This window comes from Varanus komodoensis, unplaced genomic scaffold, assembly GCF_004798865.1.
Source record: "Varanus komodoensis strain SLA01 unplaced genomic scaffold, ASM479886v1 scaffold35, whole genome shotgun sequence".
Lineage (NCBI taxonomy): Eukaryota > Metazoa > Chordata > Lepidosauria > Squamata > Varanidae > Varanus > Varanus komodoensis.
The window spans coordinates 4,570,868-4,587,151 of record NW_025335856.1 but is presented as its reverse complement, the minus strand read 5'-3'; the positions used below and the strand labels follow the sequence as shown (position 1 = coordinate 4,587,151).

At 46.3% G+C, this 16,284-nt stretch overlaps 1 protein-coding gene across 7 annotated transcripts in view; it reads right to left on the bottom strand.

The window, feature by feature from the left end:
• LOC123028025 (tubulin-specific chaperone cofactor E-like protein) overlaps nt 1-16,025 on the bottom strand; it is a 94,337-nt gene extending 78,312 nt beyond the window's left edge. Inside the window, exons 1-7 of one of the 7 annotated variants that reach the window (XM_044439452.1) lie at nt 15,904-16,025; nt 11,104-11,224; nt 9,617-9,766; nt 7,609-7,748; nt 4,805-4,986; nt 2,549-2,805; nt 1,171-1,297 (exon numbers count right to left, since the gene is read on the bottom strand). In XM_044439452.1, coding sequence (XP_044295387.1) covers nt 1,171-1,297; nt 2,549-2,805; nt 4,805-4,986; nt 7,609-7,748; nt 9,617-9,749 — 839 coding nt within the window. In that variant the 5' untranslated portion in view covers nt 9,750-9,766; nt 11,104-11,224; nt 15,904-16,025. Of the gene's footprint in view, nt 1-1,170; nt 1,298-2,548; nt 2,806-4,804; nt 4,987-7,608; nt 7,749-9,616; nt 9,767-11,103; nt 15,702-15,903 lie in introns of those variants that run through there. The other 6 variants (XM_044439453.1, XM_044439456.1, XM_044439457.1 and 3 more) reach the window with 6 other exon arrangements.
• Nucleotides 16,026-16,284: the final 259 nt, after the last annotated feature.

Sequence of the window (16,284 nt, the reverse complement as noted above, 5' to 3'; positions counted from 1 at the left end):
CTTCCAGCAGCTGCCATTACGCTGCTTAATAGGTGGAACCACCTTCTCTGAATAGCCAGGCCCACGAGCCACTGAGATATTAACAGAAGGAAAGCAACCTGCCTAGTCTTTTCAGGGACATAAATTACACCAATTAATTTCTTTCCTTCAAAAAGAAACATGATCCGCCCGGCAGAGATGGCTGGGTCTGCAGAAACCCTTCGCAACCCTGCACAGCAGCAGGCACTTGTGCTCGACGCTTTCAGCACTGGGACCATGTGTGGACGGAATCTTTCCCTACAGCAGCTGATGGCGATGAAGGGGCTCCTGGTGCCAGGACTGAGCTGAACAAGACAGACTTCCTTTCAGCAGCACTGGCATAAGCAAAAACAAAGCCACTGGCCCAAAATTAAGGTGCAGATGGAGCCCAAGAAAATTGCACTCTAGGTCCAGTGAGTGTCAGCTGGTAAGTCTGGCTGCAGCTCTGGCAGCCAATCAGCCAGTCCATTGCCTTTTCCTCTGACAGGCTCAGCAATAAACCCATTTGATTGTGCCAGCCCCCCAGAAAGTGAAGGTGATGGGATACAGCAGAAACAACTCTAGCAACACACCAAACGGAGGAAATTTTGTCACTGGAGCTGGTCACCAGTCCCATGAAAATGACAAAACTCTTTCGAAGGTTATCTGATTAAGACAGAACGGTTTATCAGAGGAGAATGGATGAGCTGCTTATCTTCAGCAGAACAAGAACTGGGTGGGCAAGGGCCTGCTGTGCTCTGAAAATGGTGGGCATTCCCGCAAGATGTATCTGGCAGGGATGGGAACACGGTGAGGCACAAGCGCACGCCACACCCAGTGCGGATGCAAGCCATGGCCAATCTGTCCTTTCAGCTCCTCAAGGGTCACACAGCGCTGGCTTTGCTTCAAGAAGAGTCCTCTCGCTCCTCCTCAAAGCGCTTGCTATGGTTATTTCAACCCAGACTAAGCTTCCATTTCTGGCTTTATCTGTTCTCAGGAGTAAGGTCCATAAGGTTCCTGCCACAGCCTGGAGTCCAAGGCTCATAGGACCCAAGACAGACCTTCTCACTATGGAGTTTTTCCCCATGAGCAGCCCCCTTCAAATTAGTCCCCAAGCTTGGGCTGCACAATTTTGGTAGCATTAAGCCGGAACAACAACAAAAACCATCAGACCTGGCTATTACCAGCTTCCTGCGTTCCTCGTTGGTGTATGACTGAAGGAGAGGAATGCCCAACAACCTCACTTCCTCAAGTTTGGGGAAAGAGTTGAGCTTATCAATGTCTTCCCAGCACTGCAGACCTAATTTAAAGAAAGGAAGCATTCAGGCAAAGAAAACTGGAATGATGTTCACAAACATGAAGCATGTTACAGTGCTGGAGGAACAGCCTGTGTTGTTGAGAGAGAAATGAAATGGGAAAGAAACCAGAAGCCAGACGAGTCAAGAAAGTCCTTGTTGCTCTGGCCATCCCTGCGTGCACCACCTGAGGGAGGGTGTCTCTCCCTGTGCAATGGCTGGCCACCCTTGTTCAGGCATGATAGCTTGCTGTACAGCTTTCTTAGAGGCCACTAGTAGAAGGAGATATTCTCAGAGAGCAATATCACCTTTCTTCCAAGATTGAAGGAGTGATTTCGTGCGTTTTGTACAATGGAAAATGAGTTCTGAGTACTGATGGAATGCTCTATCTGCATTTCTCTAAAAGCTTATAACTTCCATATAATCTCCCGTCTCTCCTAGCCCATGACAGTCAAAAACAAGCAAAACCTGAGCTGACATGGCAAATGCATCAACGGTAAACATGATTACATTTCACAGTGCAGTAACTATGCGCTTCAGGAAACTGCAAGGCCAGAAGCTGAAAAATACTGGTCCCCTGAGTAGTGAACACTGAGGGTTAGTTTAAAAGTGAGCAGTGAAACCAAAAGGTTATTTTAACATAGACATGGCCCAGTAAGTACTTTCTTCTTAAGAACCATCCTGCTCAGGAGGGCCAAACCAGTTTCAGGGGACAGGGTAATGCCTCCTTACTTCCTAACCACCCCATGTAGAGCAGGTCTGATAGCTGTTCTAACGTGCCATCTGGGAACTGGTAAGTGCAGAAGGAGCTCCATCTTTCAGCCTGAGGGCCAAATTCTAGTGGTGGCAGAACCAAATCACCAGTGTGTTTTAGTTTAATTTCTGCTTGCCCAGAACTAGGCCCCAGGAAAGGTATTTCAAGGTTTAACAATGAGGGAAAGGCGGGACAAAAGCAAGGACAGTACCCAATGCTTGGTGGTTGGGGAGAAAGAGCAGAACTGGCTGGGATGCCTCAGGCGACCATGCTGGAAGCCCGCCTGGGCTGAACTGGACCCCTGGGCTTGCGACTCTGCCCCATTCATTTCTGTCCTCATGCACTGAGCTGAATGCCTGAACAGGGCTAAGATGATGTCATTATCAACAGCTTGTTCACTGCAAGATGCATGGCACGCGTGTGTGTATGCGCATGATGGGAAGGGACCACTGGAAAGGCTTGAATTCCCAGTCAAAGGAACAAGTCTGATCTAAGTCCTCACCTGACTTGTGCAGGCTGATGGACCGTAAGTTTGGGAAGAGCCTCGCCAGGGAATCTTCTGAGTCCTCAATGGTGGTCAGGTAGTTATTGGCCATGACCAGCGTGTCTAGCGATGGAAACATAACTCCCAGCTTTCGGATTTCGGTCCAGTCTCTGAGATCATTGTCAGTAATGTGGAGTAACTTGAGAGAGTGACAACAAACTGGAGAACAAGACACTGTTTTATAGTCATTAAGGCACAGGAAGAGTTCCTCCAACCTGCAGGGAGAAAATGTGAAATGCCGATATGCCCCTGCTTCCATGCACACGGTGACACGTTCATATATACTGTTCACACAAGCAACTGTAAAGTGATGTACAGCTGCAGAGAAGAAAAGCAAAATCCAAGGCAGGGATCATTAGGAATGAAACTGACAAGAGAACTGTCTTATGCATCCTGCCTTCTACAAATTTGTAGTCTACACACCCAGACTGTATACCACTAAAAGCATATTGCAAGGCCAAAGTAAGCATGCAAGTCGACAACCCAAACACTAAAAGGTCTGGAGTTACCCCTCTGCGATTCGTGTTTGGGTTCTTGTATTTTAGAAAAAGAGCGGGTAAGGGAGAAATAGAAGCATGACAGATATATGAAGCTATGCAGAGTGTAGAGACAGTGGACCAGGAGAGCTTTCCCCTCGTAATACTAGAACCTGGAGTCATTCAGTGCAACTAAATGGTGGGAGTCAGGACTTTTTCACACCTCTCTCAGTTAATGGGACTCACTTCCATAAGATGCAGTGAGAAGCAATGCTTTTCTTTCAGGGGGGGGGGCTTCAAAAGGGGACTGGCCAAATCCATGGAGAAGGCGATCAGTGGTACTGTAGCAGTTGAATCCGCTGCTACTGGAGACCCTATGCAGGATGCTCCAGTAAACATCGTGGTCTGTATGAAAAATGCGAGGAGAGCTCATCAGCAAGCCTCTCCCCCACACCACTTAGCCAGGATCCAAAGCCAGGACCTCCATTAGCAAGCTCTCTGACCCTGATGATGGAAGAGAACGCCAGAAAAAGAGCATGGCATATGGGCTGCCTTATCAGCATCGCCTGTCAACATGATAATCAGTCTTCTATAAATGTAGACATTGAGCATGCAGCTTTGCATAAATGCACTAATCAGTTCAGAGTCAGCATAAGAGCTGAAATAATATTATGGAAATGTAGTCTAGGGTCCTTTGAACATACAAGTTGGGACTTTGCAGGAGGCGGCTAGGCTGAACAAACAGGCTGAGCCACTTCAGCAAAGAGGGGTAGGCATACAGTTTTTGAATGTTCCCTAACATTTTTTTTTAATATCAGCAAAAAGAAACTAGCACAGCAGGATCTAGCCTTTCCCACCTTGCAGAGGGCTGAAAGGAAAGTTTAACGTAGGGGAACATTCAAATGTGTCATCCTTCCACCTACAGTGCAAAGCTAATCAATCTTGTTAACCAACCCATTCTGTAACATGAGCAAGACCAGGCCTGTGCAGGAAGCAGTGGCTGGGAGGGTCTATGAAGGACCAGGAATTCCTGGGTTCAAGTCCCCCCTTTGCCAGTCAGCCCTGAGCAGACTACGACCTCAGCTCAGCGCCACTTACTGGCTTACCCTACTGGGGTACTCCAACAACAAAGCCACTTCCAATGTCCTGCTGGTCAGGACAGGACAGGACAGGACAGGCGAGAGTGTTACAGGAGGGGGCAGTTTTCCCCCTTACCATCCCTGAATGCTTCCTGTGCCCTTTTTTCCACAGTGCACTGATACGAATAAGAGGAGAATGAGGAATATACCAGCCCTGGGCTGGAGCAGAGGCCCAACCAAAGGCTGCTGCAATTCTTCTACTCCTCTCCGCTGGAATACCACTTTCGGGCTCTCATGCCAGCAGGTTTCCACCTTCAAAAATATTTGCGATTGTGGTAGGGGCCTCCAACAGCAGAGACCACCCCACTCTGCAGGGGAGCTTCCTTGGTCAAAAGTGGAGCACTCCAGCATCACTGTAACTCCCGCAGGAAGTGTCTGAAGGGGATCGGCATAGCTTTGTGTCTTCTGATTGAACCCACTGTCTGAGCAGTATTTGCCAGGAACCTTGCAATGAAAATGGGAGGTGCCCCAAAACCCCCCTGGCCGATGCTGCGTTTTCAGCAAGAGGTGGCTCACGGAGCGCTGAAGCGCAGCGGCGAAGTGACCAATGCGTACACAGAGCACCAGCTCCTCTGCCTGCTCTGTTCCTTTGGACTTACTCTGGTAATTCTTGCAGTAGCGTACAGACCGTTTCCCAGGAAGCTTTGCTGTTGTTGAGCACAAGTTTACGAACGCCAGCAAAAGAGCCCGCACACGTCCTTTCCAAAACCGACAAGTTCAGAGGGTTGGAACTCAAGTTTAGAAACTCCAAGTTGGGGACGTTTGACACAATTTTACTGACCTGGGAGGGAAAGGAAGAAATAAGTGGATCAGGCAGTAATCAGATCTCATATAATATTCTGTTGTCTTAAAAAAAGAAAAAAGGCCAGGCCTTTCCAGCACGGCTCACTGAGTCAAAGAATGATATGGATTCTCACAGCATTCAAGATAGTAATCTGTAATTCATACTGCTGCTATTTGCTGATTTAAATTGATTGGCTAATTGCTTGTTCACCTCAATGGATCATTTAATTACACCCTTAAAAAAGGCTTGATAAGGGAAAAACAGATAGCTGGCAGGCTTCATAACATCCACCTGAATGGCAGCTAAAGAAAAAACAACTCCCAGCCGCCAACGTTTGTCAAAGGGCTATTTTACCTCGGGCTTTTCATCTTTCTGCAATCTTGCATGCACCAAATTCCATTTCTAGTTTTTAAAAAAGTGATTCCTGAGATTCCCCATTTGTGTGTGTGTGTGTGTGTGTGTGTGTGTTGTTGAGGGGGGCGTTCCTTGAGTGTATATCCTTCCTGAAAAAATATGTCAGTAAAGGCTGTACACGCAAGGTGAACAATAATTTCTTCTGGCCTTACAGGTCTACCATAAGCCCCTGCTGATAATCCCCTTACCTCCCCTCGTGCAACACATTTCATTTCTATAAACTATATAAAAGATTGTGCTAACACAACCATGAAGTGAAAAATTGTAAAACTGAGGGACTCGTCCAAGAGCTGAGGCCACCAGCACCAGCTGTCGGTTGGTTTCCAGGCCATATTCAAAATGGTAGCACTGACCTTTCGAGCCAAAACTGTCTTAGGACCAGTCCACCTTCTCCCATATGTTCCTGCGCAATGGCCAAGATCCTCTTTGAGGTAATCTCTGGGTGCAACTTCCCACAAGGGTATGACTAGGCAAAGAACCCTTTTCATTCATTCATTCATTCATTCATTCATTCATTCATTCATTCATTCATTCAAAGCTTGTATATACCATCTGGCTACTAAAGTCTCGGAAGAGTCTCTTTGCAGTGCCTCCCCACCTCAGCCTGTCGGAATGCCTTTCCCAGTGAGAATACCAAGCAGGCTTCAACAACAGACTAAGACCTTCCTGATCTGGGAGACCCGTCATTTTTAATGTGTGGCTTTTAAAAAACTTTTTTTTTGCTCACTGTAACTTTTTTCTACATTTCTGTTGCATTTCTATAGCAGTTATTATTGCTTTGGAGTTATTATTGCTTTGGAGTTTTGTGACTGTACATCACCCTGGGGACAATGGGCAGTCGAGGGGAGTATTAATTCAAATAAATAAGTACCAGCTCAGAGAAGATGACGACAATTTAACAAAGGCACAGCTTGGGATTGCTCATGGCTGGTGGTCCAAAATGCTTACACTCGTCCATCAGGAAACGCAGTTGCCATGTTAACCATTCCTGACACATGAGCGGTACCTTTGGCTGAATCTAGCAGTGCTTGGATGCTCTTGGGGAAACCAACATTTGCCTGCCAACTAGGATCCAAGTCTAGTGTCATCTTGATTGTTACAGTACACCCTTTGCCAGGTTCAGCCAAAATAGCAATGAAGCCATAACAGCAGAAGGCACTGGTGTAGCAAAAATGCAGAGAAGACAATGAAAAAAGGTCCTCAGGTTCTTATTAGAAACATTCATTTAGCTCAAGACATTTTGAAAACACTCGATTCCTTTGTTAAGGACTGCTTATCTCCTGCTGGATGGATGAAGGGAAAGGTTCCTCCAGGGACCCTTCTGCTTCACAATGCTCCAGACTAACTACCACCACAGGACTTGACCTCCTCCCTCTCTATGCAGAGTAAAAGAAAGATGGATTCGGGCCTATTAGACTCATACGATCCCCTTCCTTGGTTTGCCTGCAATAAGCCAATGTGTCAGTCTTGCCAGAGTGTGTCACAATTATCTCTTGGGCTGCCATTAATAGCTTCTGGAACTTTCACCCCAAAGCTCTAAGCTAAAAACGGAGAGAGAGTCCAACTCCATTTCAGAGCAGGTCTTGGGGCCACACGGCCAGGGCCAAAGTCAAAAAGGGTGAGAGAGCAGCCGCCAGCCTGCTTTGGTTCACTTGGAGTCCTCGCTGCCTATTTTACCTTAACACATTAGGAGAGGCATTCCACATTTTAGAGTGGAGGAAAGAAAGCACAAAGACAGGGAAACCACCAAATGACAGGTGTTTGAGATTGCCCAAGGCGCTTCACCTTTGCCCTGGGGGAGCAGGGAGAGTTAAGGCAATAATTAGCTCTCCTTGGAAGGCTTGGCTAGAGATGCAAAGCATTCAGCTCCAACTGCTCTTAACCATCTGTCCTGCTTGTAAGGGAACCAGAGCAATCTACGAGGTCCATTAACCACATATGACTTAAAAGCATCTCTCCAATGCAAATGAGGCCGGCCTCCTAAGATCCACCGCATACGAACAAAGAGACTAAGTCAGAGCATGTGATTTGGAAAGAGAAGACGACCAAATGGAAGGAAGGAGGGGGAGCACATTAAAACCTCCCAGGTACATTATAGTACAGCTGATCTGCTCTGGCAGTTCCAGGCACAAACAAGAATCCATCTGGAAAAGCCAAGTCTACCTGCAGAAAAGGCATGTACGGTATTCATACTATTTCTTCTACCTCATGCCAGTCATCCAGTTTATTGTCAGAAAGATCCAGTTCGGACACGTGAGCGCAGAAGGCAGCAATCTCATTCTCGTCTCCTGCACAGGTTATTCCACAGCTGTTCAATACCAATACACTTGGGAGGTTGAGACGATCTGAAAAAGCAGGAGGAACATTGCATTATTTTGCTGGAACACTCTCCTTTCCACAAGTGCAAAGGTTCATCCACCTGTGCATACCAGCAAAAACCAACGTGCTCTCCTGCAGAAAACTATCCAGTCAAGAGATGGGGCACACACCAGCATGTAAAGTCAGACTGCTCGTGTCAATTAGGTCAGAATACTCATGTCACAAAAATTTGGACATTTGGATAGTTTTCTTCTTGGACAAGTGTTAGAGGCATAGGCGGAACAACACTGAGATTATCCAAAGGTTGCCAAGTTTACAGGCATTTAACAGATGGCTCTTCACATAAAGCACGGTCCTCCTGCCCAGGACTTAAAGAGGTTCACCTCAGCGAACCTATTTCTCTTTTCATTCTATTAGGATAAACAGGAAAGAGGGAGGAGGAGGAAGGAAAGGGAAAAATGGTATCCAGCAAAAATAAGTGACTCCATGTTGCACGTTGAGAAGAATGGTAGGTACCAGATAAGAAGTGCGGAAGACTACTGCCTAAGCATAAATACAGACAGAAAAGTGAACATCAAACTCAGAAACTGGAATTGCCAGTTGAGTTGACCCAGAGTTCATCCTGTTTAACTGAAAATAGTGGCAAAGATGGTTGTTTTCCATGACTGTATTTTCTGATGCTTTACTGATATGCCATCAAGTACTCGTGATTGCATTTCGTGCTTAAACCTTGCACACACTGGTAAATAAGTGTTTCCCAATGGCTTATGTTTCCTAGGGGCACAGCAATGGAGTCTGTAAGCATGCTGTAGTCCCAAGCCAAGCTGATCACACACATCCTTCATGATTCCGCTTTTGGCACATGGTGAGAACCTGGCTGCGGGTTTCACCCTGACATCCCTTTCCTGAGGGGTTCACATGACACAGCGAGCCAGATGCACATGAGCACCATGCAAAAGTGGCACCAACAGAAGGCTGTTATGTCTGGCAAACCAGATACAGGGCTGCATCCCCTATGTGCAGATTTTCCTATTGTGCGTTCATGTGGCAATTTGAAAAGGCAGATCTTCTTCATCATATACCTTAAGATCTCAGAGCTAATGAATCTTGCTGGCTTTTTCTGGGGACACTTACTGAGAATACTTGAAACAATTCTTTGCTTAATAACCTTGAGCCCTAGGTTGGGACGAGCTATTATATGGGCTTTTCACAAACTTCTGTTCACACCAAACACCAAGAACACACAGTGCAACAAACGAGGTTGTGAAAGGGGCATCTCTTTGTATGTTTTGGAAATTGCTGAGGGGAAGAGGACTCGGAGAGATGCACAACAAGCAAGTAATAGGCTGCAGCAAACGCTATGCTAGTTTAGATACTGACTTCTTTAAAGATGAACCAAGTCCATTGCTAAAGTGTCCTTTTTATCATTTCTAGGTGCTCAGAGGAAGACATTAGAGAGAAGTTTTTGTTAAGGTGAGTCTGTTGTGGTTAATTTTGAGTGACATGTGATACATTTTGTCCTTGACTGACTCAACTTATTTCTGCTCCTTTCTGTCACACTAAGTTACTGTCATTTCCACTCAAATAACTTCCTTGTTTTTCCCCTTTTGGGTATAGCCGTGATACAAATAAACCTGACAGGAATTTAAAAGGGCACAGTGTGGATGGGTGTGTGAATATAGTGGAGATTTTTTTTTTTTTTTGGAAGGGAGGACGTTGCTTTGTATTGAAATAAAACCAAAGGTAAGCTGAACCAACTCTCTGCTCCATACCTTCCACATATAGCTAAGGGGGAAAGAAGGGCCACCCATTTTGATTGATGCTTTTCAATTGCATCTCCTGGAATGTCAAATGAAATAAGCCAATTTTTACTTAAGGCAAGATGCGGCTGTACCTTTCATTGGTGAACCCTGAGGTGTGGCTGGGACATGGACACCCATCCCAGGACCACGGCGGTATGGAAAGTTCTCAGGGCTGTATTTCTCACAGAGAACTTGCATGAAACTTCTCCCACTGGTGTGATCCATGGTCCCTTCCAGAAATTCTACAGTTCAAGGAGGGGAGAGAAACAAACCAATGTACTCATGGCACTGGCAAAGGCAAATATTCAATCTCCTACTCAACACTTTGAACATACCAAGAAGCGTGCGCTCCTGCTATTCAAGAGTGATTGTCAGGGACTGCCCCAAGTGATATACTGTGAGAAAGAAAGAAAGAAAGAAAGAAAGAAAGAAAGAAAGAAAGAAAGAAGAAAATCCTCTTGGGAGCAGAAGTTGATAAAAGTGTTTGCATGTTTGTCATGGTGAGCATCCCGCTCACTTCTGATGCATGGTGGAAGCTTTTAAGATAAAGGTGGATAAAGGAGAAGGTTCTCTTGCACAGAAATGTATTGAATGGGGCTCCTGAACATCCTCACCTTTGCAAACTGAAAACTGCTTGTTAGGAGTAAGAACAAACATTCCAATTTGAGGAGAATGCTTCATTTGTTACAGATCTGAAGAACATCATGGGCTACATTCACAGGAGCACATATATGCCTATGAATTTCCACCAATATTTTTATAAACATGTCTAAAACAAACTGGAAGGTACATGAGCTACAGCAGCCTCTAGCAAAACACAGGAAAAGGTTGTACCTTCTTGAGAGAAGATGTCTAAAGAACCTATTCGAGGCACTGAAGCCTGGTGACAGCACACATGCCTTGCATGCAGAAGGTTCAGTCTCCAGTTCAGCTTTTTCAAACATGGCTGGGGAGGAAAGCTGTCTTGTCTGACAGGCTAGACAAGCCAGCAGTGTATACTATCTCCATAGAAGATCACTTCCAACATTCCTCAGGGTTGAAAGCAATGTAGCTTGTTCCCTAACGTGCATCTAGCATCTGAATAATGTAACCTTTGTTTTCCAGGACACTTTTCATCCCTTTAAGATGGGAAAATAGGGATAAAAACACACAAATTAGGACACCAAGGGACTAACCAACTGAGCGAGAGGGAGATCAGGCCTGTGCTGGTACACCCATGGAGGAGTTGCACTAGATTCAAAGTGCATGAGATGGCCTTCCTTCCTTCCCTTTCCTCCTTCCTTCCCTCCTTTCTTTCTTTGACAAAAGCAGCAATATTACTCTTCTATCATGCTAGAGTGTATTGCTCAAATGAAGAAAGCTCGTGGGAGGTGCCTGTGTGCGCAGGCATATATAAGCAAGAGTGTAGAAGGGCTGTGAATTCTGTTCGATTCATTCATCATCAGCATATTTCTTTTGCACCAGGCTCCCGCTGGACGATCCTGGGGCTTCAGAAAAAAGAGCCAAGTAGATCCTCCAAGTGCCTGGGCTGCTTGCCTCTCTCTCAGGACCGCTGCGCACCCTCAAAGGGATTACTTACTGGTCTCAGCATTGGCTCTAGCTAGGTCCGCAGGTGCCAGTCTCAGCAGAATCCTCTCATCTCTTCATTGTTTCAGAGAAGAATCAGCAGAAGTTCAGGTAGTTCTTTGCAAGGAGGTGGGCTGGGTGGGGTGAACAGAAACCTGACGATAAGAAAAGCTGAACCGTTTATGGCATTTCTATACTGTCCCATAGCCAAAGCATTCTGGGCTGTTTACAAAGTCCGTAGAGGGATGGTAAAAGTACAACAGAAATATCAGGAAAAAAGTTTTAAACAGCTAAGAACAGGTAATAAAAATAGACAACAAGGAATAACAGAAGGTGAGACACACGGATGCTCTGCAAAACTCTTGGTGAACCTCCTCAATGCATGTCCTCCATGCTTAGGACTGTGCCTTACATGGATTCAAACAGGGCTTGGACAAAGTCATGAGAGAGTGGCTACCGGCCATGATGTGATGCTGAAGCTTCATGCTCAGAACAATGTACTACTAAGTATCAGTAGTTGTGGAAAGAGGAGATGCTGCAGCAAGGAAAGGCTGCTTGGCCTTCCCGGGGGCACCTGGTTGGTGCCTATGTGAAGCAGGATGCGGGTCTAAATGGGCACCTGCCTTGATCCAGCACTGCTCCTCCTAACTTCACAAGGTGAGGACAGCAATTACTGTCCCGTTGTACAGACAGTCTGCTAGACAGAAGCAGTCACTTGTTCGAGTGGGACCATGGCTCTGTTAAAGGCCAATGCTGTTCCATCGTGCAAGAAATCATTAACTTATTTTGTTTTGGCCAGAGGTGCTGCAGGCCACTCCAGGGCTGCCCCCAAAAGGCTCCCCCCCCCCTTATGTTTGATAGCAGAATGGAACTAGGCCATATCCTGAGAATTTGGAGCCACACACGTCTTTAAGCAAAATGTTCTTGAAACGGTTTCTTCTCAGTCAAAAAGTTAGGGAGTCTATTCTACCTACTTTAGCTCAGAGTAGAGATAAAGGTTAAGAAGTTACATGGAAGAATTACTAAACATCAAAGGGTTCTGCAGCACTTGAATGGCAAGTGCTGCTGCTTAAATTTACAAAGGCATGTTTTATTGATCAGCTGGCTTTCTGAAGCATTTTTTTCCTGAAAAAACCTCAAATGACAATAAATCCATACATGGGGTTCAGGTACACTTTCTGAGTGTGCTTTTCCTCCTGAAGAGCATCCAATCAAAACCATCTGCCCTCTGAGAAGCAGGAAAGGGGAAAATAGGTAGATCTCAGCTTTGAAGGTGGTGAATACAAGTGAAAAAAATCAATGAGAAGTAAAGATCTGTTCAGCTTTGTCTAGAAGTGAGGCGCACCACAGAGGACGTTTTCTTGGAATAAGAAACCCGCAAAAATGAAGGTTCAAATAAAATAAGCAGAAGGTTCCCAAATGCAAAGAGACATGCCATTTATTGACTGAAGCAGAGCAATGTTCTGCCTGTGGAGCACACACTTCATGGAAGAACCTTCAAATACAACCACTTGCACAGCCCTGCTCTCATCCTGCTGCTAATAAAGCAAAGGGTTTCTCATCCTGCTAAAGCACATGCCACAAGCAGGAGCGCCTTTACGGGACTGTTCCTGCACACCACTCTTCCCGGCCTTGGTGTCCTCCAGATGTTCCTGATGCTCAGGCACCCTGAAAGCTGTAGTCCAAAGCAGATTGAGAAGGATGTCACATACATCCCCAAACAAGAAACACAGTTAAAAACCAGTGGCATACAGACTCTAAATATTGGCTAATGCTGGAATAAGACACGCTGTGCTCGCCAGGAAAGGAACAACTTCAAAGTACATTCTCACCCAGGAACCACAACACTGAACACTGGCTCCTAGAACAAATGGCAGAGATTTATGAAGGCACCTAGGTATACGGCTAGTGTGGCACCTATAAATGACTATAAGCACAGTTCAGCCGTGATGATGTATTGCATCTATAACACATCGTTCTTCTATAAGTGAACATGTGGCCATTGATGGATGGTCGCTTATCCATCCTGCCACCTGCCAAGCACCAGGCTTCTTCTCAGGTTGGAAAATGGGAATTATAATAATGCTGTTTAGATACATTAAGGAATTGCCACCTGGTCTAAACTCTGGAATCAAATACCAATAGAAACAATGCAGGCATTTCTGTATAACTAGAAACTAGAAGGAGACCCAATCTGGTAGAGAAATGTTAGCAGGAAGCCAAAACCCTGGAAGGAATCTGAGTACCAATAGCTTGAGGACTGCTCATGACCTGAGCTAATTAAACTGCTCTGTGCTATTAAGCATATAAGGCAAGGTCTATGTCAACATGAGAGCTATGAGTACATAATAAATGAGATTGGACCATTATGACATGCATCCAAGGAGGTTCTAATTATAAATTAACAAGATAAACAGGAGACAGTAATTTGTCCAATTTCTGAACACAGGAGAAAAGCAAATCTGAGAGTATGCTTTTGCAAAGTTCAGCTGCATTACAAAGGGCAATGTAATCGCTTCCATCCTGTGATGCTGTACTGCAAGTCAGGCCATTGGCTATTACGCTCAGTACCAACTCAGTACCTTCCAAGTGTGTTACACTAGAACTTCCAACTTCCTCTGTGCCAGATGGGGGATGCTGGGGTCCAACACCTCCGGGAGACCTCAGGCTGAGAAAGGCTGGTCTGCACTAAAAGACAGAAGCTCTTCAAAGATTCAGATCAACTTCTTTCCAGCTCTGCCACGCAAGACCCTTTTCACAAGAAGCTGCTTCCATCAACTCTACCGAATTCAGTGTGGCCTGCTCTGTCCAACGGTCTCCAAAAAACATCTTTCCTATGACGTGATATCTGATCCTGTTGAACCACAGATGGCAGAGGCTGGAACTGGGACTCTGTGCATGGAAATCAAGTGATCTGCTCTGGAATTATGGTCCGTCCTTATGGACAACTAAACATGGGGCCTCTGCCATTGAGTTACCTTTAAGCTGCTATAGCCCTTTCCAAGTACAGCGATCACATACCTCTGAATACCCAATACTAAGACTAAACAAGAGCATTCACCGCTAAACTAGAGAACTAGACTAGATGGACCCTGGGAAGATGCAATAGGAGAATGTATGTTTCCTTTATGGAGGAAAAACCAGCCTTGTTGACACAGCTTCCTTTATCTAGGAATAATGAGGCAATACCTCTCCATGTTAAGAGTGAAATCCTATACATGTTCAGGACAAAGTAGTAGTAGTCCTGCAAATGCTGACATGTCCCAGCGAGCCAGAGTGGAACTTTTTTCTTCCTAAACATGTACAGGATTGCACCCTGAATTATTGAACCCGTAAACGCTGTTACAGTTGAAGCAAGTGCTTTACTATTTAGATTTAATAAACAAACACCTCAGAGGAAATTGATTCTGTGATGGCATTAGGAATAACAACTGTATGATTACATACAATTAAGGGATGTCTAATGCCAAAAGAATAGGACACCGTAACTAGTTATTCATGATACATTTCTAAGAACTAAGGCTTTGTTTTTTTTAAATATGTTTGTACCTTGCTCAGGTCAGTCAAGGCCACACAGAATGTGATTGTGGGCCAGTCAGCGTTGTTCAGCTTCAGTCTATCCTCTATAAAAGGCAGTGTACTGACAAGACTATTGTAAAACAACACAAACAGCATAATAAGCCCTCTCCCAGTTGCTTAAAAGCACCATAACAAGCACAAAGACCTAGTGAGTAAATAAATTTGATCAAAGCCAGAAGGTAATAAGCCTCAATCTCTCTTCTCCCCTTGTTGTAACCACCAGGGTCAGTGGTGTGTGAATGAGAGATCTTTCTCCAACACTGACAACTTTGTGATCATTCATAAAAGATGTGACTACCTTCAATAGTTGTACAGAAGAGGCAATTCTGGCAAGCAACAGGTTAGGGTTTCTCACGAGCAGCTGAGCTTTAACCCAACATTGTTCTGACTTGCACAACTTAAATGTGCCTGCTCTAAGAAAGTAGTTCTAAAGAATATCCATGTAACTCAACATCCTATTTCTAACAGCCAGCCAAATGCCTCTGGGAAACCCTCAAGAGGCATGAAAAGCACGAACTATCCTTCTTTGGCTTGAGATGGACTAAGTGAAGGCCTCCAGGTGTTTTGAAGCACTAATCTTACGGTTCTTAACCACTGACCATGCTGGCTGGGGCTTATGGGAGTTGCAGCTCCATGGTCGGAGAATAAAGCGTTTAGGGCTACAAGTCCTAATCCTCAAGCTTAACTTGCTTATTCAGACCATCCACTCAACATCCTGATTCAAAGAAAGGACAGCCAGATATACTTCCCAGGAAACTCATTAAGAAGGCACGGGGGTCACATCCTGACCCTCGCTGTCCGCCTGCGACACCTGGCACTTCAGAGAAAAGCAGGCTGCCTTTGAACGTGGCAGCCTCCTCTGACAATTATTAGAGCTAAGGAAGAAAGGGAAACCGGAGAAGACTGGTAAGATCTAGCCGGTCAGACCGGGAGGCCCACGTAATCCAGCATCCTGCCTCCAACAGTGGACAGCCTGACGCCTCGGCCAACTCCAAAGGAAGGTACGAAGGTGACCGCCTTCCCCCTGTCATTTCCCGCTGCAGCTGGCAGCTCGGGGGCAGGCTGCCCCATACCGAAGAGGCTTCTCGCGGCTCCCCCCACCCCGCATTTAACCCTCGCGTCCCCGCCTCCCGGCACCAAGTGAGCTTGGACTGGGGCAGGTGTCGCGCCTGAACCCCTGCCCTGGGCTTTCACGCCACTGGCCACCCTCGCCCCCCCTCTTCCTCCTCCTCACCGGACCCCAGAGCTTTAGCTCCCCCGGCCAGCCGGCCGCCGCGTCCTACATTGACCCGGAAACAGCTCGCTTGGGATGGGAGGTGAGGACGCCGAAGGAGGAGCGGAGGCAAGCGAAAACCAAACATCACGTGACTTCCCCAGCGAGGCCAGTCACGTGAAAATGAGGCGGAAGCGGCGGGCGGTTACCATGGAGACGGCGAAGGCTTGCTACGCCGGGCTGAGGCCTGCGGACGGCTTCCCGGCAAGCATCGCGCGGCCAACGGAAGACTTCTCCCCACTGTCCCGCCCCGGCTTCCGGCGCGCGCCTCCTCGCCGCCTTCCCCAGAAGGCCGTGCGGCCGCCTCAGCTGCCGCGAAGGAGCGCCAGGACTTTGTGACGC